This window comes from Natator depressus, chromosome 3 (assembly GCF_965152275.1).
Source record: "Natator depressus isolate rNatDep1 chromosome 3, rNatDep2.hap1, whole genome shotgun sequence".
NCBI lineage: Eukaryota > Metazoa > Chordata > Testudines > Cheloniidae > Natator > Natator depressus.
The window spans coordinates 84,710,307-84,733,835 of NC_134236.1; the positions used below are offsets into that span (position 1 = coordinate 84,710,307).

The following is a 23,529-nucleotide window of genomic DNA, read 5'->3' on the forward strand; positions in this document are numbered from 1 at the left end:
GAGGGGTGGTGGAGGAGGGAAGAAAAATGCCACACAGCACTTTAAAAGTTTACAACTTTAAAATTTATTGAATGACAGCCTTCTTTTTTTTGGGCAATCCCCTGTGGTGGAGTGGCTGGTTGGCCGGTGGCCCCCCACCGCATTCTTGGGCGTCTGGGTGTGGAGGCTATGGAACTTGGGGAGGAGGGCAGTTGGTTACACAGGGGCTTTAGTGGCAGTCTGTGCTCCAGCTGCCTTTGCTGCAGCTCAACCATACGCTGGAGCATACTGGTTTGGTCCTCCAGCAGCCTCAGCATTGAATCCTGCCTCCTCTCATCACGCTGCCGCCACATTCGAGCTTCAGCCCTCTCTTTAGCCCGCCACCTCTCCTCCTGGTCATTTTGTGCTTTCCTGCAGTCTGACATTATTTGCCTCCACGCATTCGTCTGTGCTCTGTCAGTGTGGGAGGACAGCATGAGCTCGGAGAACATTTCATCTCGAGTGCGTTTTTTTTTCTTTCTAATCTTCACTAGCCTCTGGGAAGGAGAAGATCCTGTGATCATTGAAACACATGCAGCTGGTGGAGAAAAAAAAAGGGACAGCGGTATTTAAAAAGACACATTTTATAGAACACTGGCTACACTCTTTCAGGGTAAACCTTGCTGTTAACATTACATACATAGCACATGTGCTTTCGTTACAAGGTCGCATTTTGCCTCCCCCCACCGCGTGGCTACCCCCTCAACCCTCCCCCCTCCCTGTGGCTAACAGCGGGGAACATTTCTGTTCAGCCGCAGGCAAACAGCCCAGCAGGAATGGGCTCCTCTGAGTGTCCCCTGAAGAAAAGCACCCTATTTCAACCAGGTGACCATGGATTATATCTCACTCTCCTGAGGATAACACACGAACGGATGTTGCTTGAACGCCAGCAAATGTACACTGCAATGCTTTGTTGTACAATGATTCCCGAGTACGTGTTACTGGCCTGGAGTGGTAAAGTGTCCTACCATGAAGGACGCAATAAGTCTGCCCTCCCCAGAAACCTTTTGCAAAGGCTTTGGGAGTATATCCAGGAGAGCCGCGAATGCCAGGGCAAAGTAATCCTTTCACATGCTTGCTTTTAAACCATGTATAGTATTTTAAAAGGTACACTCCACCGGAGGTCCCTTCTCTGCCTGCTGGGTCCAGGAGGCAGCCTTGGGTGGGTTCAGGGGGTACTGGCTCCAGGTCCAGGGTGAGAAACAGTTCCTGGCTGTCGGGAAAACCGGTTTCTCCGCTTGCTTGCTGTGAGCTATCTACAATCTCGTCGTCGTCATCATCTTCTTCGTCCCCAAAACCTGCTTCCGTATTGCCTCCATCTCCATTGAAGGAGTCAAACAACACGGCTGGGGTAGTGGTGGCTGAACCCCCTAAAATGGCATGCAGCTCATCATAGAAGCGGCATGTTTGGGGCTCTGACCCGGAGCGGCCGTTCGCCTCTCTGGTTTTCTGGTAGGCTTGCCTCAGCTCCTTCAGTTTCACGCGGCACTGCTTCGGGTCCCTGTTATGGCCTCTGTCCTTCATGCCCTGGGAGATTTTGACAAAGGTTTTGGCATTTTGAAAACTGGAACGGAGTTCTGATAGCACGGATTCCTCTCCCCATACAGCGATCAGATCCTGTAACTCCCGTTCGGTCCATGCTGGAGCTCTTTTGCGATTCTGAGACTCCATCATGGTCACCTCTGCTGATGAGCTCTGCATGGTCACCTGCAGCTTGCCACGCTGGCCAAACAGGAAATGAGATTCAAAAGTTCGCGGTTCTTTTCCTGACTACCTGGCCAGTGCATCTGAGTTGAGAGTGCTGTCCAGAGCGGTCAAAATGGAGCACTCTGGGATAGCTCCCGGAGGCCAATACCGTCGAATTGTGTCCACAGTACCCCAAATTCGACCCGGCAAGGCCGATTTAAGCGCTAATCCACTTGTGAGGGGTGGAGTAAGGAAATCGATTTTAAGAGCCCTTTAAGTCGAAATAAAGGGCTTCATCGTGTGGATGGGTGCAGGTTTACATCGATTTAATGCTGCTAATTTCGACCTAAAGTCCTAGTGTAGACCAGGGCTATGTAAATAGCATCTGTGAAACTGATGAGTCTTATTAGTAGGCAATGATGTTGTAGCCGTGTTAGTCCCAGCATATTAGACTAGGTGAGAGAGACAAGCTTTCGAGCTTATACAGAGCTCTTCTTCAGCTCTTTGCTGCTTGGGCAATCTGTGCAATAGTTGAGTATCTGTCTGCAGACTTGGGAAGACATCACTGCATTAGTGCACATGTGAAAGGCTCTCTCCACAACTGTAAGAGTGAGAAACATACCCTTATTTTAAGATAAAAATGAGGTAGACCCCCACCAGTTGGCAGGGAAAGCTTTCTACTTACCACAGGTGAATAAGCAAGAAGGCTTTTCATGTCTTCCTTAAGGTTCCATTAACTTGATTTTAATTGAATATTAATTATGATGCAGAATCCAGATTTGGATTTTCATTGGGTTTTATTCCTGTAGTTTCTGGGCTGGTACATAGATTTAGATGGTTGGAGGGAAATATACACTGACCACCACTTACAAATCCTAATTTTTATTTAAAAAAAAATACGTGAGGCTGAGATTTGAAACTTTGAAAAATGGTGGCGCTGTGTGAGCACTGTCTAGGTTTCACAAATATCATCTAACTGGTTAACCGATGTCGCTCTCGTGGTGGGCTGCTCCCGGGCGGCAGGGGCTGGGGTCCTGCCAAGGCCGGGGTCCCACCTGGTGCGGCCAGCCGCTGCGTTAATGGTTAATGTCCCATTAACGGTAAGCCTAAACCTTCTACAGCCCTAATTTTAATAGAAAATCCTAATAGAGTAGATGCTTGTTTGTAGCAACATCTTGTAAGAGCAACTCTGGTTATGAGCTAAATTTCTCCTTGGATCACTTTCCCTACCATGAATTGTCCAATTGGTAACAGCAACATAGCCACTGCATAAGAGTAACATTTGTGATGTCACATCCTTCATTTACTTGCATCATTTTTTTGTGGCAAAAACAGACAGAATGCCAGAAGTCTTTCAGTGAAAGACAAAGTACAGATTATCTGAGACTGTCAAACTCTGGGGATTACTCAAAACCAAGTTGCAGTCAAGTGGGAGTTGCACAAGTCGACTGTATGTGGAATGTGGAAGCTGAAGGATAAGCTTTTGGCTAAATACGAAGCTGGACAGTTAAACAGCTGCCATAAGAACGGGCATGATGGAAAAGCCTCTGATGTTGACGAGGCTCTCTTTATATGGCTCTCTTTATATGGTTCAAGGAGAAGAGAGTGCAGCGAGCACTGCATGCTGGACCTGCAGTCAAGGAAAAAGCCCGTCAGCTTGCTGCTTCATTTGGATTGAATGATTTTAAGGCAAGTGACAGTCCGTTTACTAGATGGAAGAAATGCTTCAGTGTTGCTTACAAAAAAGAGCCTGAGGAAAAACCATCGGTGGGCAAAGCAGCAGCTGAGCAGGGGCAGTGCAAAAAGCTTTCTCATATTCTTGAAAGGTTTTCCTCAGATGACATCTACAATGCTGACGAAACAGGATTTTATCTGAAAGGGTTCTGTGCTAGAGGACGTAGAAAAAAATGAAAAGCTAGAAGGAGGGAAAGCTTCAAAAGACAGGATAAGTGTGCTCGTTCTGTGCCAACATGGATGGGAGTGACAAACGCCCGCTGTTCATGATTGGGAAGTGAAAAAGACCCAGATGCTTTCCGAAGGATTTCCATAAACTTCCCCTCAATTATGTCAGTTCATCAAATGCCTGGATGACAGGTGAGATTTTCATCAACTGCCTAAAAAAGTGGGATTGTCAGTTTTGCTTGCAGAGCGGTACAATGTGCTTCTTACTGGGTAACTTCTCACACCCCACCCAGGAGTGGTTCTCACCAACATTCAGCTTGAATTCCTACCCTCTAACACGACATCTTTAATGTAACCTATGGATCAAGATATGAGTAAGAACATGAAGGGACATCACTCATCAAAAACTGCAAACCAGATTATTATTATTATTATTTGATGCGGACCCCAATGCAGATGTTCAGACAGTGATGAAAACTGTACATTTTCTAGATGGTGTTCACCTTGTTGCTGCAGCATGGCAAGATGTAAAGGCGACAACAATTTCCAACTGTTTCAGCAAAGGCAAATTTGTTGTGCCAGTGGAAGGTGTGGAAGACAAGGATATTGAAGAGTTTGACCCCTGAATGATGTTCCACTTCCAGACAACATGGAAAAAAAGGATTTAGTAGCTCCTGTGACTGTGGATGAGGATTTGCTCACATTTGGAGGACTAGTTGATGAGGAATTAGTGAGCGCTGAAGCTGCTGGAAGGCTAGAGAAATGAGTGTGTTGATGAAACATAATCAAGAGAGCGAGGAGGATTTTGATGAAGTTCCACCTCCAAGAAACCCCGAGCTGTTGAAGGCTTTGAACATACTTTGGCATTTTTCACAGCTAGAGGGACGTGGTTACAGGTCTCTTTGGGACATTGAATCCCATCTTCAAAACAAAATTGTGACTGAGAAGAAGCAGAGAAAATTAAGTGTTTTTTCACCTGGAATGAGTGAGTTTACCTTAATTTACAAGTTGATACACACTGTATAAATAGAATACACCTTGATGTGGAATAGTACGTTAATTGAGGTTATTATAGCATTATTATTAGTTTGCTTAGCAGACACTCTTATCCAGGGCAACTTACAGTGCATACAAAGTATTACAGTTTAGTGTGAGTACAAAAATTTTTTATAAGTAGGAGCCAGAGGTTGTGTGTGTTGTCATGGTGGCTGTTTGATCTTAAAACATAAAAATAAAACTTGATACTTCTATATGTTAACTCAATTAATACCGCTTTCTTGATACAATATGGTGGTAGACTACAAATGCAGAACAGAGCATATGTTTAAAATGTACAGTACATGCTAATGTAAAATACTGTAGCAATAATAATAAACATACATCACATTATTACAGTTCTAAATTGTTAGTGTGTTCTGTAGCTATTTTGGGTATCAGAAAAAGCATGCTGCCTTTGGTCAGACGAGACTCCCCATAACAGCAACAGCTGCTTAGCAGCAACATAGCAAAAGGTCACCACTATGTTGTTACTAATGAGCATCTACTGTAGTCATAGGGTGTGTCAGAAATAGTTATATCACAGTAAGCTGGACTATATATGAACAAAAAGACAATCCTATTTCATTGAAAACCTTGAATTACTTTGAAAAACCTACACAGGGTTCCTGCAGCTCTTTCTACATTCTTTCACCTTCAGAGCATTGGGGCGATTGCCTTGCAGAAAGGGTAGGACTTGTAGTACCTGTATAGGCAGAGGATTTTTGGAAAACACTGGCACTAACTCTGCAGATTCACAATCCACAGAGCAGGAAAAAAAAAATCTCTGCACACTCTCTAGCTACCACTAGCAGTATGGCTGACTCATACATTCTCAACTCTAAGTGTGCTTATGCAATCCTACCCTGTTTGAGAGAGGGGAGGGAGTTTAGTGCAAAAGCTGGGAGGTTAATTTTGGCCTGGTCAGCATTAATTGTTGTGCAGACGTTCCTTTTATTTAAATAGTGTACTTTTTACAGGCCATGTTCTCAAAATTTCCATGGAGCTTCATCTAGAAGCAGCTTGTATAGACGGGCTTCTTCAGGATCTTGTAAGCATGCACTGTAGCAGCTGAATTTCCGCTATGTTCAAATTTCTTATCTTTCTACTTATTTTCCTAATCCTTTGTTTCCCTTATGCCATGTAGCACAGGAGAGCAAAGGAATGGAATTTGGCCCAATTTATTTCTGTCAAGTAAATAAAATCTCTTCATATTTATAATGAAAATTGTGTTTTAAGTAATTGAAATTCTTCAGTGATGGTGTTCCAATCTTCTAGGTAATCTGTAGGTAAAATGTGTGGGTTTTTTAAATAATAGTTGTAAAAACACGTTTAAAAGCAAGGAAATTGAAAGGTGACACTCGAAGTGTACCATTGAGACTTTTTTCCTCTACAGCATTATAAGTTAACTACTATTGCTTCTGGTTTCAGCAAGCCCATTATCAGCAATAACTATTTCACTGGGGAAACCTGGATCCTAATGAAAGAAGTTTAAAGATGGCATCTCATTATATCTATTTCTTGATTATGAGTATATACAAGCTGTAAACTACATAGAAAACATGGTCCCTCAAGTCATTTGCACTCTAAATTACAGTACAGTTCAGATGAAATAAGCTCATAAAATTGCTAAGGTATTCTATATTCATATCCCAAAACAGTATCACTGTTGCAAAGCTGTGGTATTAGTGCATATTACTATGTTAGGGTTTTTTAATAAGCACACACGAACTACATGATGATTCAATCTTTATTCTGAAAATTGTGCAGTTTATTTTTAGCTATGTTTCTTTAGAAGAATTTAAAATGCAAAATATTTACATATTTATGGTTTCTTGAAAGGATCGCTTCCTGAGCTGATAGGTCATATTCCACTCCATGGAGAAATTCTCCCTCCTGGGAGAGCATGCAGTGACCACTGATGGCTGACCCTTTAGCTATCCTCAGGAGTGTTTTCACTGTGCAGTGTTGGTCCTGTGTAAATAACCCTGACTCTGACAGAATTTTTCTTACGTTGGATAGTCCCCCACCAGCTTTTGTGAAGACCATACAATTGAGAAGAATCACCACCCTGGCCTATACTTTCTGTCTCGTAGAACTCAGACATTCTGCAGGATTAATGGAAGGGGAAATATGCTGCTTAATTGCCGCTATACTTTATATCCAAATAGACCTGATTTGGCTCCCCTCCATGTGCAGTACCAAAAGGACAGTCTAATCCTATCTTAGCAGTGATTATCGTTATTCTGTTAGGACATTTATCACATGCTCTGAGCTCTGGTTTTCTGGGGTCAAATGCAATATATATCACAGCAATCATAAAAATATTTTTTGGATGGAAACATTTTTCCTGAACAATTTTGTTGTTGGCTTGGAGGAGGAAGGTGACCTGACTGCAGGTGACAGCTCCTGTTGTGCTGTCCTAAAGGTCAGTGTTCAGAGAGATCTCCACAGTGTGCTAAAACGTTACTAGCCCTGAGCCTATGATCCCAAATCAGTTTTCTTACTAAGGTCTCTCAGCACGCAGCCCAGCATGTTCCCCAATCATTTGTTCAATAGAAAGTGTAATTAGCACATTGCTGTTTGTTATCTTCAGAGCTTGTGTGCTGGGACATATGCCATAGGCAGCTACAGATTTCCTATTGCCACAAAATTACAGACATTTTGCATAAGTACTTTAACTTTTTCTGCACACACAACTTTTGCTGTAACTTTTGCAGTTTTAAAAATTAGCAGCATTATTACCCAAGCACCTTCAGTTCTTGGGGCTTAGTTGGGCTTTCTGAAACTGGTTATTTTAGAATTATGTACTGCCTTTCTTGGCATCAGAACCAGTATAATTGCTTGCAGAGTATGATTGGATTTAACAAAATCCTACAAGACAAATATCCCAAGGAGAAGCATGTGTCTCTCTTTCGTTTTGCATCTATCTTTTTTTTTTTTTTAAACTGCATTAAGGATTATAGTCTGGAAGGTTTAATACAAAATTAATCTTCAGAATATCCAACTTCTGTCATGAGTAAGTCTCCCTAGTGGGGATAATAAGCCTTTCCTTCTTTGTACACCAATTTGATTTTAAAATCGCTATCTTTTTATAACTTCAAAATGATTTATTTGCCATTGTTTATTCACTGGACAACAAATATATAAAGAGAGAAAACTTAATAACTACATGTATACAGGTTTCAGAGTGGTAGCTGTGTTAGTCTGTATCCGCAAAAAGAATGAGGAGTACTTGTGGCACCTTAGACTAACAAATTTATTTGGGCATAAGCTTTCGTGGGCTAAAACCCACTTCATCGGATGCATGCAGTGGGAAATTCAGTAGGAAGATATATATACACAGTGAACATGAAAAAATGGATGTTGCCATACCAACTCTAACAAGACCAATTAGGGTGGGCTATTATCAGCAGGAGAAAAAAAACTTTTGTAGTGATAATCAGGATGGCCCATTTCAAACAGTTGACAAGAAGGTGTGAGTAACAGTGGGGGAAAAATTAGCATGGGGAAATAGTTTTTATTTTGTGTAATGACCCATCCACTCCCAGTCTTTATTCAAGCCTAATTTAATGGTGTCCAGTTTGCAAATTAATTCCAGTTCTGCAGTTTCTCTTTGGAGTCTGTTTTTGAAGGTTTTTTGTTGAAGAATTGCAACTTTTAGGTCTGTAGTTGAGTGACCAGGGAGCTTGAAGTGTTCTCCGACTGGTTTTCAAATGTTATAGTTCTTGACGTCTGATTTGTGTCCATTTATTCTTTTGCGTAGAGACTGTCCGGTTTGGCCAGTGTACATGGCAGAGGGGCATTGCTGGCATATATCACATTGGTAGATGTGCAGGTGAATGAGCCTCTGATAGTGTGGCTGATGTGATTAGGCCCTATGATGGTGTCCCCTGAATAGATATGTGGACAGAGTTGGCAACGGGCTTTGTTGCAAGGATAGGTTCCTGGGTTAGCGTTGTGTGGTGTATGGTTGCTGGTGAGTATTTGCTTTCAGGTTTGGGGGCTGTCTGTAAGTGAGGACTGGCCTGTCTCCCAAGATCTGTGGGAGTGAGGGATTGTCCTTTAGGATAGGTTGTAGATCCTTGATGATGCATTGGAGAGGTTTTTGGTGGGGGCTGAAGGTGATGGGTAGTGGCGTTCTGTTACTTTCTTTGTTGGGCCTGTCCTGGAGTAGGTGACTTCTGGGTATTCTTCTGGGTCTGTCAATCTGTTTCTTCACTTCAGCAGGTGGGTATTGTAGTTTTAAGAATGCTTGATTAGAGATCTTGTAGGTGTTTGTCTTTGTCTGAGGGATTGGAACAAATGCGGTTATATCTTAAAGCTTGGCTGTAGACAATGGATCGTGTGGTGTGGTTTGGATGAAAGCTGGAGGCATGTAGGTAAGTATAGAGGTCAGTAGGTTTTGGAATAGGGTGGTGGTTATGTGATCATTGCTTATTAGCACTGTAGTGTCCAGAAAGTGGATTTCTTGTGTGGACTGGTCCAGGCTGAAGTTGATGGTGGGGATGGAAATTGTTGAAATCATGGTGGAATTCCTAAGGGCTTCTTTTCCATGGGTCCAGATGATGAAGATGTCATCAATGTAGTGCAAGTAGAGTAGGGGCGTTAGGGAACGAGAGCTGAGGAAGCGTTGTTCTAAGTCAGCCATAAAAATGTTAGCATACTGTGGTGTCATGCGGGTACCCGTAGCAGTGCTGCAGACTGAAGTGAAGAAACAAGTGAAGCGCCCCTCCCTGCCACAGGCCTGAGAACCTGCGCAGTGCTTATTAGGCTGCTATATGGCTGTGCAGCTTAGAGGGAACTTAGATACCAACCTAATTTCATAGTGTAGACCAGGCCAGACCCCCAAAGATTTAGTGAGTTCCATGTGCTACCTTGGGTAAAACTTAACAAATTGAGATCATCACATCAATAGTTAGATCTCTAGCTCTGTGCAAAAACGAGCAAACAAAACCCTTAAAACTTGTTAAAAATGGCATGTTTTTTCAGGGCTTATATCTCTGGAAACCCTGGCTCATGGGACTCATACTTTGGGTCACTAAATCTATCCTCCACCCTCCAGAAGCACACCACATTACTAAGAAATCAGACTAAGCATGTCCATTTTAGAGGACTTAAAAAGGTCGACCTTTTAAAATGTGGTGACATTACCCTAATTGCAGTGGCGCTCTCGTGCCACTGTAATCACCCATGATGTGCTAGACACGTCACAGCAAAGAAAGATATTATAGTTGCTTCAAAGAACTTACCATCTAAATTTTACAAGTGTGGGTGATACGGAATAGGGAGTTAAGGGGCAATGAGAATAAGAGTTGGAAGCATTAAGATCACATGGTTGGTCAGTCTAGGTAAGAGTGTGTCTTGGTGGTTCTGTGGTTTTTGTTGTGTTTGTTGTATATAAAAATTAAAGTAAAGATATAAGGTGACTAAAATTGATTTACTTGCAGTGTGGAAGTTGTGGAATTGAGTTTTCAAGGGAGATTTAAATGAGGAGTGTGTGTTATAGCTTGGTGGACCATTGTAATCCTAATTGTAAAGAACCACATGCACACATACTATGGCACAGTTCTGTAAGTGGAAACCCTTTTGCAGAGAACTGTGCGATATACGTGTAATACCTAGGTACCAGGATACCAGCTGGAGTTTTTTGCGGGGAGTAGAGAATGCTGAATAGGGCTTTAAATTCTGTTAATTTCAATTTAAATATTTTGTCTTAAGTTTGTGCTTGTTTTTTCAAAAACAAGCTTTTTGTTCATCTTCACTTTTTAGCTTGTATGAATTCTGATACTCAGGCATTGTGTAAATCTTGTTGCTGATCCCCCTCACACATCTTAAATCCATGTGACTGTTCAAGTTAAGAGCAAGGCTGAGTACAGCCACATGTTTTCCTACTAGGCTGAGCATTATTAAAGGCTACACCCTGTTGTGTTTAGGACAGTACTGATGGAAGGAATTAGCAAAACAAAAGCTTCCTACAGCAAGCCAGTCCTGTAATCTGCACTTACTGTTAATTACCCTAAATGTAGAAGATAATTCAATTTTAGTTTACCCTTTTGGCACGTAATGAGTACAGTGCAAATGTTCACTTTCTTTTCACATTTCACTTAAGAGGTAGAAATACAAATAGCCTTGTTTTTAAAAATGCAGTTATTTCTTATCAGTACTGTTAAAAATAAATTTTTAATTATTTGTTTTTGGATTAAGATTTGAAATTTTGGCAGATCTCTCACTCTGTAATGTTTAGATCCTGGCAAATAGTCGGGCATTTTTTAATGAGTCCCTATAATTTTTGAGCATAGTATATAGAATGTTCTTAAATATAGATGTTTTTTACCAGTGAAATCTATCCATCAGAATATTTGTGTTGCCTGACTGAAACTTCTCTTATATATTTCCACTTGATCCTCCCCAAGGAATCAGTGTTTCTAGTTTGATCTTGGATACGTAGATGTCCATCTTTTACAATGATCTTCCCTCCAAGTCTGCCATCAGAATCAGATCTTAAAAATGCTCCTCATTATTTAAATTAGCTATCATCCATGGTGAGTGTTCAGCATGTACCAATGATGTGAAGAAATTCTTCTTGTGGTAAAGAGTGAATAACGTTTTAATCAATCTGTGGGCTGGGGTGAGAGGGTATAAAACTGGAGTCATGTATTATCAGTACACTGTATAACTGCAATTGATATGAAATTAAGTTTTTATGCAAGGGTGTAGTTTGGCCTTCAGTAATTAACTTAAGGCACCCTACTCCTGCAAGGAGCTCCCCAGGGACAGATCCTTGCACTTGTGAAGTTCCTTGCAGGATCAAGGCCTAACCTCTCAGTAACTCTTATGTCCAGAGTCACTAAATTGAAAAAATGGATAACAAAGATCGGGCATCAGTATTATTGCCCTTTATTTCTTTCTCTCCATCTCCTTCAGTTTCTCTTTCTGCATTTTCCCCTTCCTCTGTCTCTGTTTTGGTCTGAGTTTCTCTTGTCTTTCCTCTCTCTCCCGTCCTGCCCCCCTGTTAGCCGATGGCCAGGGATGTTTGGTGAGGTGCCAGCTATGCCCGTTTATACCATCCGTGACTTTAACCGCTAGGACGCACTGTCCCTTCGCGGCAGGCAGCCCAGGCTAGGCTGATGGATGCCCCAAGGTCCTAACCACCCGTGACTTTAACTGCTAGAGCTCAGAGCTCCTTCGCAGCGGGCAGTCAACACTGACTGACAGGTGCCCCAATGGCAGCACTAAGAGCCTCTCCACACCCGTGACTTTAACTGCTAGAGCTCAGAGCTCCTTCGCAGCGGGCAGTCAGGATTGACTGACAGGTGCCCCAAGAGTTTGCCCCGTGGAGGCGGCACAACTCAACGCTAGGCTCTTAGTACTCTCACCTAATGGCCAGGCTTTATAGCCAAAACGGCTGAGGTTCTTTAATTGTGTTGGCTGCTTCACAGTAAACCAGAGAAACAAGTCAGGCTTATGCACAAATGGTTACCAAAATTTATTAAACTAGATTCTAATCATGTGGTTACAAAATTGCTAGTGCCTACTTATTTAAATGTAGAGATGTTACACACACACAAACAAGTTACAAAACTGAAGCTACAATCCCAAAGAAAGAAAACAAAGTATAGAGCTCTATTTCAAAATATGTGTACACTAAAGATAGGAGATCAGGTGTGGGTGCTTCTTACCCTCCTTGCATCTCTCGATTCCAGCGGTGCCAAGCCAGGATTGGTCACTCAATTCCGCGGAAAGACGAATAAGGGACAAGGCTTAGGGACCCTCTTAGCTGCAGAAGCCTTGGGAGGCTGTCACTTATCTGACCAGCAGATAGATAGTGAAAAGCACTCAAAAATCATGGTGCTGTAGGTCCCCTACTTATACCTCTGTACTCCTTTATTCTCTTTCTCCTTTCTTGTGCCAGATTGGGGCTGGTCTATCTGGGTGACGCCAGCTCTCGCAAGAGTAGTTTACACTTGCAAGGGAGAGAAACAATAAGTGTCAACTACTGGACATTCCTTTTATTAGGGTAAATATTTTCCCACCTAGGATGTTGGTGTGTGTGCATCATGCTGTTTAGTAGGGGCTAAGAGCCATGTCTGTCACAGTGCCTCTGCCTGCTGTGAGCCCAATTGTTGTATATGTTCCCAGTGGCACATTGTAGCAGCACACCTGTGCTTCTCTCAGCTTCAAAGGCTGTGCTGGAATTCATGTTAAGTGCCCTGTGGTTTTTGGCTCCCGTGTGTTTCCAGCAATGCTGGTCTGTGGGGGGGGGGGGGGGGGGGGCTGGCTGTCTGGCTACACCCCCCCCACCCCTTGACACTCTGACCTCCATGTATATCAGTCAATCAGTTTAGGTTCTTATACCTTTCCTGTTATGATGGTGTTCTCTGTCTACAAGGAAGCAGAAATGCTTTAGATGTGGAAGACTACAGAGGGAAGTTGACTAGCATTCTAGTTAGTTTCTCTCATCACTTCTTCCATGTTTAAAGTACTTCACAGAGAGACAGATACTGTTTCCATTAAGCTCTTTAAACTGGGAGGCTATTGGAAAAAACAACTGACTTCTTTAGGACTGTTCACCAACTTCATCTTGTAGCCTTGCCACTAAAGCATGTGAGCAGGCTGCTTGTAGACTTTTCAGAGAGTTCAGTGATAGCTAAGTGGGCAGGGGGGACTCTTTTCTGTAAATTGCATTTTCCTTTTTCACACAGCTGCCAATTTTTCTTTCCCCAGATTTAAATTGGTTTTCTTCCCTCTGTGCTGTGAGGTGGAGAGTTGAGGGGCTTTTTAAGTGTCAGGGATTGATTAGAATCGTCATGAAATGCATACAAAATGTACCTGAAATGCTGATGGCTAAAACAATACCATTTACAAATTTATCTGATCTAATTAAGATAGAGCTAATCTACAGCTATATAATGCTATTGTTAATATGTTTATAGTTTTGCGCGGTTTTCTTTCTTGTACAATATATTCTTTTTTTTTTTTTAAACCTAGCGGTATTTTCTTGTTGGGAGTAATCATGCAGAGACCAAGTATCGTGTTTTGAAAATTGATCGCACTGAACCAACAGATTTAGTTATAATTGATGATAAGGTAAGTTCAGAACAGCTGAAAAATGTACTCATGAGTATTTTATGATGCTATCAATTTCACGTGTGTGATTTGTTTTCTACATAAATGGCAGATAGCCAAACTTTTCTCTTAGTACAAATGCGTAACCCTGTTACATCATACTTCCATGACACTCAGTTTCTGTTAGTTGTGCAGTTTGTTAGCTATGATCTCCTAATGTCAAGTAATAGATGTGAGTTTTGTCTTACGTTCAGCTGTGTCATTCTGAAATGCAAAATGAACTCGCTTAACTACTGCTTAGTTAAATGCTTGAAGTTGGTTTGAAATCACTTACACAGCTGAAGCAAGATGAGCAACAGACGACAAAGCTTGGTACTGTACAGAATAGAGTAAGACATGGTCCCTGCCCCAAGGATTTTATGGTGTAATGCCCAGCCCGTCAAAGATTTATACACCTACTTAACTTCATAAACATGTGCAATTACTTCCTTACTTTTACTTCAGGGGGAATACTGATGTGTATAAAGTTATGGATATGCATATGTTTTTGGAGGATGAGGGCATGAGGCATCAATCCTGCAAAGAGATCTGCCTCCACTGGGTACTGTACCATTCCACTCAGTGGAATTCTAACAAATTCACAGTCCATTTTCGTCAATTTCATGGTCATAGGATTTTAAAAATCATAAATTTCATGATTTCAGATATTTAAATTTGAAATTTCATGGTGTTGTAATGGTAGGGATCCTGACCCAAAAAGAAGTTGAGGGGTGGGAGGGAGGATTGCAAGTTTATTGTTGTGGGAGGTTGTGTTACTCTTACCTCCTACTTCTGTGCTCCTGCTGGTGGTGACACGGCCTTCAAAGTTGAGCGAACTGAAAGCGGTGGCTACTGGCCGGGAGCCCAGCTCTGAAGGCAGAGCCACCACCACCAGCAGCAGCAAACAAGTAAGGATGGCATGGTGTGGTATTGCTACCCTTACTTCTGCACTGTTGCCTTCAGAGCTGGGCCCTTGGTCCGCGGTTGTCACTCTCCCGCTGCCCAGTTCTGAAGGCAGCAGTGCCGCAGTAAGAGTGACATGCTATGATATTGCCACCCTTACTTCTGTGCTGCTGCTGATAGGGCGCTACCTTCAGAGCTAGGCACCTGGCCAACAGCCGCCACTCTCCGTCCACCAACTCTGAAGGCAGCGCAGAAGTAAGGGTGGCAATACTAAAATAACCCAATGACGACCATCCTCAGCAACTCCCTTTTGGGTCAAGGCCCCCAATTTGAGAAATGCTGGTCTCCCCCATTAAATTTGTATAGTATAGGGTAAAAGAACACAAAAGACGAGATTTCATGTCGGAAGACCAGATTTCACGGTCTGTGACACGTTTTTCATGGCCCTGAATTTGGTAGGGCCCTAGACAAGTGTCCACATAGACCCTAGTTCTACAAAATAATTTGTTTAAGACGACAATTACTGAAAACTGTTAAAGTACAGAAAATACAAGGCGACCACATGGTTGGATGTATTGCAGGGCAGAAGGATTTTTCTCCATTCCAATGAAAAAAAGTCCTAGCACTTCAATAAATGGAGGTTAATGCCGATAGATTTTGTTAGAAATGAGGAGACAAATTAGGATAAGAAAATTATTAAATTATCAGATACAATTATTTAATTTATTTGAATAAGACAAAAATGTAACTTAATAACAAATACACTTTTTATTCAATGAGCAATTTTTCTTTTAAAGGAAATTAAAAAAATTTAAACAATCACTGTGGTGGACTAGGTACTGGCTATCTTATAGACTGTTTGATCTTGGACTCAAGCTTGACAGTGGAGATCAGGTCCCAAAAATACAGTTTTGCTTTGTAATCTTGACCACATATGTTATGAAATTGAGAGCCAATAAACAATGGAAGCCATGATGTTCTCTTTAGTCACTTTTCAGAACAGAACTGTGCAATTAAATAAACTCCACTATTCTGTGATGTAAAGTAACAATGATAACCAAAAGAATAAGTTCAATATGCATTTCTATTTTCAGCATGTGTACACACAACAAGAGGTGAGGGAACTTCTTGGCCGCCTAGATCTGGGAAATAGAACAAAGATTGGACAGAAGGGCTCCTCTGGGTTGTCTCGAGCGGTCTCTGCTTTCGGTGTTGTAGGTAATCCCCTTGTTTCTTTGATATTTTTTTAGGAAAGTATAACTTGGAGCACAAATAGTAATTGCAGTACTTTTCACCAGTCAGGATATTATCCACTCTACACAGAGATCATGTAGCAAAGTAACAAAGTACACTTTTTTGCACTTTTTACAGTGACTTTATAGGTGTTGCTTGTATCACACTTACATAGGCATGAGCAATCAGTGGGAGAGCTGGATTTAAAATGTCAAGTCCATGTGTCATTTGATCTCAACAGCATTCCAACCAGGAATGAATCAGCATTTAAGCAGCACTGGAATTTGGTCCTTACTTTAGTCTGCCAGAGCCTGAATCTTGATTTCACGGTATGCTGCTAGTCTCATCTCTCCACCCTGGCCTGCCTCCCTTCCTCTGCCCAAAACCACCTGAGTTCACTTTCCAATATTTTATTAGAAGATGTCCTAAATGAATATTAGAAAGTGTGCTGCAACAGTCCACCAGGTTGGAAGGTGATTAATTTGCATCAATATGCTCCTCAACATCTGAATTCAAGGCTGCAGAGAAAGTAGAGATTATGACTACTTTGAAGACCACTGTAAAGAAAGATTGAGACATGGCATAGCACTGCATTGCTGCAAGAGGATCATTTACTGAGGTTTCATTACATTTGTCTGTCTTGTTTGCTTTAATATCCCTATATTAATAGGAAATGCCAAGTTAAACTGGAAAATTCAGAACTCTCCTTTGTTTAGAAGTTATAAGCAGTGCTCATTCTTTGTAAGAGGAATGAGAGCAGAATCACAGAAGCGTAGGACTGGAAGGGACTTCGGGAGGTCACCTAGTCCAGTCCCCTGCACTCATGGCAGGACTAAATATTATTGAGACCATCCCTGACAGGTGTTTGTCTAACCTGCTCTTAAAATCTCCAATGATGGAGATTCCACAACCTCCAAAAGCAAATTATTCCAGTGCTTAACTACCCTGACAGTTGGACATTATGAAAAACTTCCCAACCTAAACCTTACTGCAATTTAAGCCCATTGCTTCTTGTCCTATCTGTTAGGATATAGATATTCAGGCCTGTCTGCAAAAGCCTGTACTTTAAGAATTTAGGGGTATTCTTATCACTTGGCTAGTTCTAGAGGTATAAAAGAAAGAAAGAATCAAAATCACTGTCTGCTGGTGTAAGGGCCCTCTCTTACTGTGACTGTTTGAGGCCCTGTTCTTAGGCTAAGGCCTTTGGCTAAGCAGCAGAGGCAGCCATAAGCTAGAAAGCGAACAGTCACATCCTCACATTCCAAACTAGTCACATTGAAAGAAGGTGCTATTGGGCTGTTAGGAATACAATCCTGTCCTGAATACAATCCTGTCCTGATAATTCCTATCACCTCCAGAGAAAGGGAAGTGCCTAGAAAATGTAAAAAGAAACTTAGTTTGATAGCATCCTGTCTGGCAAGAACTCACTTATCAATAGCTGGGATGTGAAATCCTCACTTCTGTATTGTTTTGTCATTAGAGTTCCAACTTTGCTATTGTTTGTCTGTATAATCTCTGTCTGGTTCTGTGATTGTTTCTGTCTGCTGTATAATTAATTTTGCTGGGTGTAATCTAATTAAGGTGGTGGGATAGAATTGGTTAGCTAATCATGTTACAATATGTTAGGATTGGTTAGTTAAATTTCAGTAGAATGATTGGTTAAGGTATAGCTAAGAATATTACCATATAAATTAGGGGCAAACAGGAAGTAAGTTGGGATTCGAAAATAAGGAAAAAGGAACTTGTGTTTAAGCTTGCTGGAAGTTCACCCCAATAAACATCGAATTGTTTGCACCTTCGGACTTCGGGTATTGTTGCTCTCTGTTCATGCGAGAAGGACCAGGGAAGTGGGAGAGTGAAGGAATAAGCTCTCTAACACTATCCTGAGAGGTTAACAAGAACAGTTTACCTTCCTCCTCCTTGTAATAACCCTATTTCCTCATGTTAAGTATCCTCACACCTTCATGTCAACTGTCCGAAATGGGCCATCTTGATTATCACTTCAAAAACTTTTTCCCCTTCTGATAATAGCTCCTCTTAATTCATTAGCCTCTTACAGTTGGTATGGGTATTTCCACCTTTTCATGTTCTCTGTATGTATAAATATCTTATTACTATATGTTCCATTCTATGCATCCAGTGAAGTGGGCTGTAGCCCCCGAAAGCTTATGCGCAAATAAATTTGTTAGTCTCTAAGGTGCCACAAGTACTCCTGTTCCTTTATGTACTAACTGTCATGTTCCCTGTCAGTCTTCTTTTCTCCAGACAGAATTCTGGTAATGATCTCAGTAAATACCTTGCTGATGCCCCAAAATTCAGGAATCTATTGGACCATTTATATTATCCAAGTGTGATGTGATAGTCCATTCAGTTGGACAGTGACCTTGTTTACTCAGAATTCTGCAACGTGCCTTGGTTATTCATATAAATACACATTTTTCACCATAGGAAAGTTGGAATTGCCATAGCTAGTCAGACTAGTGGTTCATTTAGTCTGGTATATTGTTTCCAGATGCTTCTGAAGCATAACACACACACATTCTTCCAATCCATGCACAGATGTTACTTATCTCATCCCTTAAAGCATAAGATTTATATTTCTTATTTTTATAGTCCTTATTTCTCACTTCAGGCCATTGATTTTCTCTCTTTTTAAATTGTAAGTTTTGTGAAAATGGTAACTGTAAAAATTTAGTTCATGCATAAAAATGCAAGTTGTTTGGCAGATTGTATAACAGAGAACTTAAAAAAAAAATCAAAGGCTAACTTCTGATTTACATACTGGTGAGGAGGTTTTTTTGAAAACTAGTGTGTGTGTGCTCTGAACATATTTAGGCATTCAAGTCTCTGAAACAGGTTTACCAAACAGCAGGAAGGTTCAGTGTTCTGGAGGAATTCTAAGTAATTTCTCTCAGATTTCTGAAGATGCCATAATAGTATACTTTAAAAAATAAAGCTGTTTGATAAAGCATATCAGACATTTAAGATGTATATTTGATGTGATATTTTTGTTGAGCAAAAATTGAATGAAAGCCATATCCTAGCCTCTCACCGATCCACATAAGTAACACCTTTCCATGACCTTTCGCTCTTAGTGGAACCACATAGGAGTTCTTCACCTGGCTCCTGGAAAGCGGCGTGGAGTACCTTTCCAAATTCCAGCTTCTGGGAAAGAGAATTTATTGGCCCTACCTAATTTTCTATAACCCCCTCTTGCGGTTGGGACTGGGACAGGCAATATCCAGGAAGCTGGGAAGGAGAGAGGCTTTACTTACCACTGCTTATGGCTTATTCCAGAAGAATAACACTCTGATGCTCAAATGAGAAAATATGATTTTAGTCCATTCTCCAATCACTTTGCAAAGCAGGTAGAGCATGTGGATGCCAATCAGTACCCATGTTTAGGGATAGGCCAAGTTCTAGTTTACTATTTAAAAAAAAAATTGCAGAAACCCTTTATCTCAGTGTAACCTATCATTTAAATCAGCTTCTGTACCAGATGACTGGAGGATAACTAATGTGATGCCAGTTCTTAAAAAAGGCTCCAGAGGTGATCCTGGCAATTACAGGCCGGTAAGCCCAACTTCGGTCCCAGGCAAATTGTAATTATAGTAAAGGACAGAATTGTCAGACACACATTTGAACACGATTTTTTGTGGAAGAGTAAAGGGAAATCATGCCTCACCAATTGAATAGAATTCTTTGGGGGGGGTCAACACACGTGGACAAAAGTGATCCCGTAGATATAGTATACTTGGACTTTCAGAAAGCCTTTGACAAGGTCCCTTACCAAAGGCTCTTAAGCCAAGTAAGCAGTCATGGGATAAGAAGGAAGGCCCTCTCATGCATCAGTAACTGGTTAAAAGATAGGAAACAGAGGGTAGGAATAAATGGTCAGTTTTCAGAATGGAGAGAGGGAAATAGCGGTGTCCCCCACGGATCTATACTGGGACCAGGACAACATTGTTCAACATATTCATAAATGATCTGGGAAAAGGGATAAACAACGAAGCGGCAAAGTTTGCAGATGATACAAAATTACTCAAGATAAGTTCAAGGCAAACTGAGAAGAGTTTCAAAGGGATCTCTCAAAACTGGCTGACTGGGCAACAAAATGGCAGATGAAATTCAATGTTGATAAATGCAAACTAGTGTACATTGGAAAACATAATCCCAACTATACCTACAAAATGATGGGGTCTGAATTAGCTGTTAGTACTCAAGAAAGAGAATTTGGAGTCATGGTGGATAGTTCTCTGAAAACATCCACTCAGTGTGCAGCAGAAGTCAAAAAAGCTAAGATGATGTTAGGAACCATTAGGAAAGAGAGATTAGACAGTAAATATCATAATGCCGCTATATAAATCCATGGTACTCCTCCAACTTGAAAACTGTGTGCAGTTCTGGTCACCTCATCTCAAAAAAGATATATTTTAAAAGAGGAAAAGGTACAGAGAAGGGCAACAAAAATGATTAAGGGTAGGAACAGCTTCTGTATGAGGAGAGATTAAAAAGATTAGGACTTTTCATCTTGGAAAAGAGACGACTAAAGAGAAATATTATAGAGATCTATAAAATCATGAATTATGTGTAGAAAGAGAATACGGAAGTGTTATTTACCCCTTCACATAACAAGAACCAGGGATCACCCAATGAAATTAATAGGCATTGGGTTTAAAACAAACAAAAGGAATTACTTCTTCACAGAACACATTGTCAATCTGTGGAACTCCTTGCCAGTGGCTGTTGTGAAGTTCAAAGCTGAAACTGGGTTCAAAAAAGAATTAGATCAATTCATGGATGGTAGGTCCATCAATGGCTATTAGCCAAGATGGTCAGGGATGTAACCTCCCTCCTGCCCTGCTCTGGGTGACCCTAGTCTGACTGCCTGTTGCTGGGACTGGATGATGGGATTGATTACTTACCGTGTTCTTTTCATTCCCTTTGAAACAAATGTCTTGGCCACTGTCAGAAGACAGGATACTGGTCTGAGCTGGTATGGCCATTCTTATGTAGGGACCTGACTAGAAGGCCAGAAATTGGATCTCTGATCAAAAACTAGGTAGGTGACAATAATACAAAAAATAGAGTTTGCTGAATCCCTCACTCCAGTACTTACAGAATACCAGAAGAACTTCAGCTGCCATTTAGCAATCAGAATCCAGTAGCCTAGTGTAGATGCCTCAGAAGAAGTTTCTTACGGTGTTAGGTCGGGGTCCTTTTCCTGTGGAGGTCAGAGCAGTTTTTTCAAAGGTGGGCTAATATGGAAGAAGTGGGGGGAAATGTGGAGGTGAGGATGGTTGTAGTTGGCCCCTCTGCCCCTTTATTATTGCTGATGCAGCTTCTTTTCTGGGCTATCTTTTTGCTGCTGCCCAACTGAAGCAGCGAGGAGAGAGCCCTAGGGGGTTCCCACTCAGAAGTCAGTCAGCAGGGATCAGGTCTTATTCCTGATACCAAGAAGTAGGGTCCGGGCCTCCCAGATCCCCTTCATTCTCCCCACCCTCAAGCAATTGATTCTTTTGGGGCTGAAGCTGATTTGGATGCTCACTTTTTTAACGGAGTGAGAGTCGGATAAACGTGAGTCCTGCTGTGTTTAAAAAAAGAGCTTTCAAATGTTTATAAAAATTTAATATTGTGCAAAGTACTGAAATAGTAGCTGATATTGTCCTTTTAAACATTGTACCTGACTAAGTCAACTCATGACAAATGGGTTCTTATTTCTTATGTTTCTTCAATTTTGAACAGGTTTTGTTAGATTTTTAGAAGGCTACTACATTGTGTTAATAACAAAAAGGAGAAAGATGGCAGATATTGGAGGGCATGCAATATACAAAATAGAAGATACAAATATGATCTACATTCCAAATGACTCTGTACGAGTCACTCATCCTGATGAAGCAAGGTAAATGGTGGTGTAGACTGTGCTTTTACATAGCTTTTTTAAGCACTGAGGAAATATTGCAAACTAAGGTTCATAGACTCCTATTAATTATATATGCCAGAGGGGAGCCGTTTGTTGAACATTGAGCTTGTTTCTCCAGTACTTTATACTAGCTTTATGCTGAAGTGACATTGGCTTAAATGGAGACAGACTGGTGTAATGAAATGGACAATCATGATGCAAGTTCAATTGAGTCTACACAGAGGGGAAATGCAGCTGTGTCGTGCCCCTTCGTAGCTTCTGCCAACATCTCTAGGTTATTTATATGTCAGAGCTACAACTAAACAAGTGTGTGTGGCCTGCATGATTGTCAGAAACCATCCACTCCATGTTAGTTCATTTGGGAGCATGTCAACGCTAATGCTATTACATTCTGCTTAATATACTAGTTGTCTGAGTAGCATTAGGTCCCCTGTGATCCCCATGTAAACCTCACTGGAAAGGGTCACTTGCACTCCATCAAAAAGGTGGCATGGGTGGGGAGAAGATTAAGTGGCAACATGCCATCAAAACCAGCTGGAGTGTTGGTGTTTAAGGATGCAGGGCAGGTGCAGACTTGAGGCAGGGAGCATTATGCACTTATCAAGGTTCAGTGAAACTGGCTTCTCATAAACTGAGCGTGTTTTCTGGTGAGTACTCCCATCCCATGATTTTTCATGCAGGAAGGAATGTGGCCCTCTGAGATTAGTAATCATGAATAATTGATAAAATTGAATGATTGATAAAATACTGCAAAATTCAGAATTGTAGTAATAAAGACAGGGAACATCTGATGACAATGAGTAGACTTTTGCATATCTTGATCAGGATGTTCCTCAAACTGATTATTCAGTGTCTCACTTTATGCATGTTGAAGAGAAGTTGCTGTTTCAGAGTAATTTTTCCCCCCCTTGTCTGTGTTACTCTATTTAGATATCTACGGATATTTCAAAATGTGGACCTGTCTAGCAATTTTTATTTTAGGTAAGTGTTTAACAATAGTTATTGATTATTATAATCTCAATTTTTAGGAAATATCTTAAAATCTTGGCTTTAATTTTGTCAGTAGCTTAGCACAGTTTTGTATAGTCGGATTTCAAGTTTTACCTGGAAGTGTCTTGAAATTGATAATGTTACAGGTGATTAATGGAATGATTTGTTTTAAAACTCTTCATCATTTGATTGTTTAAATGCGCAAATGATTTTTCTTTTCAAATTTAGTTTTGTTTTATGGTGACAGCCTTAAAGACCAAAGTGCTCTCTTTAGCCACAGAAAAGGAACAATATGGTCTGCAAAAGCTTTCCACACTGACATACTAATATCCCACAACTCTTCCATGACTTTGTTTGCATCCAATACAGACTGATAGGCAGACTTTTCCCTTCCCCTTATATAGTAAAACATATGGCAACAAATGAAGAGCCAAGGATTTTCATGCTTTCCAGAGAGAGGGCAGAATTCTTTTCCTCTCACCATCATCTTCACAAGAATCAGATGAGAGGGGAGACTCCTATTCAGTTTTTACTTTTCATAGTATTTTTCGTTCTTAATCTTGTTTTTCAGAAATAAAGCTTTTTTTCAGTTTAGGAGCAAAGAAAAGAGCGGTACCGTGCGGAGAGGTACTACAGGCCTTGTATCTGGGGGTGTCTGGTTCTTATTAGGTCATTCCATATACCCCTTCATTTGACCCACATTTAATGCTACTTCATTTTGCTGTGTCTAG

The 23,529-nt window shown here is 41.1% G+C and overlaps 1 protein-coding gene across 4 annotated transcripts in view; it reads left to right on the forward strand.

Moving 5' to 3' along the window:
- FIG4 (FIG4 phosphoinositide 5-phosphatase) overlaps positions 1–23,529 on the forward strand; it is a 169,676-nt gene that overhangs the window by 16,151 nt on the left and 129,996 nt on the right. For 2 of the 4 annotated variants that reach the window (XM_074948227.1, XM_074948226.1), the window contains 4 exons: positions 13,633–13,731; positions 15,747–15,870; positions 21,631–21,787; positions 22,739–22,789. In XM_074948227.1, the coding sequence (XP_074804328.1) occupies positions 21,687–21,787; positions 22,739–22,789 (152 nt within the window). In that variant the 5' untranslated portion in view covers positions 13,633–13,731; positions 15,747–15,870; positions 21,631–21,686. The remainder of the gene's footprint in view (positions 1–13,632; positions 13,732–15,746; positions 15,871–21,630; positions 21,788–22,738; positions 22,790–23,529) is intronic. The other 2 variants (XM_074948228.1, XM_074948229.1) reach the window with 2 other exon arrangements.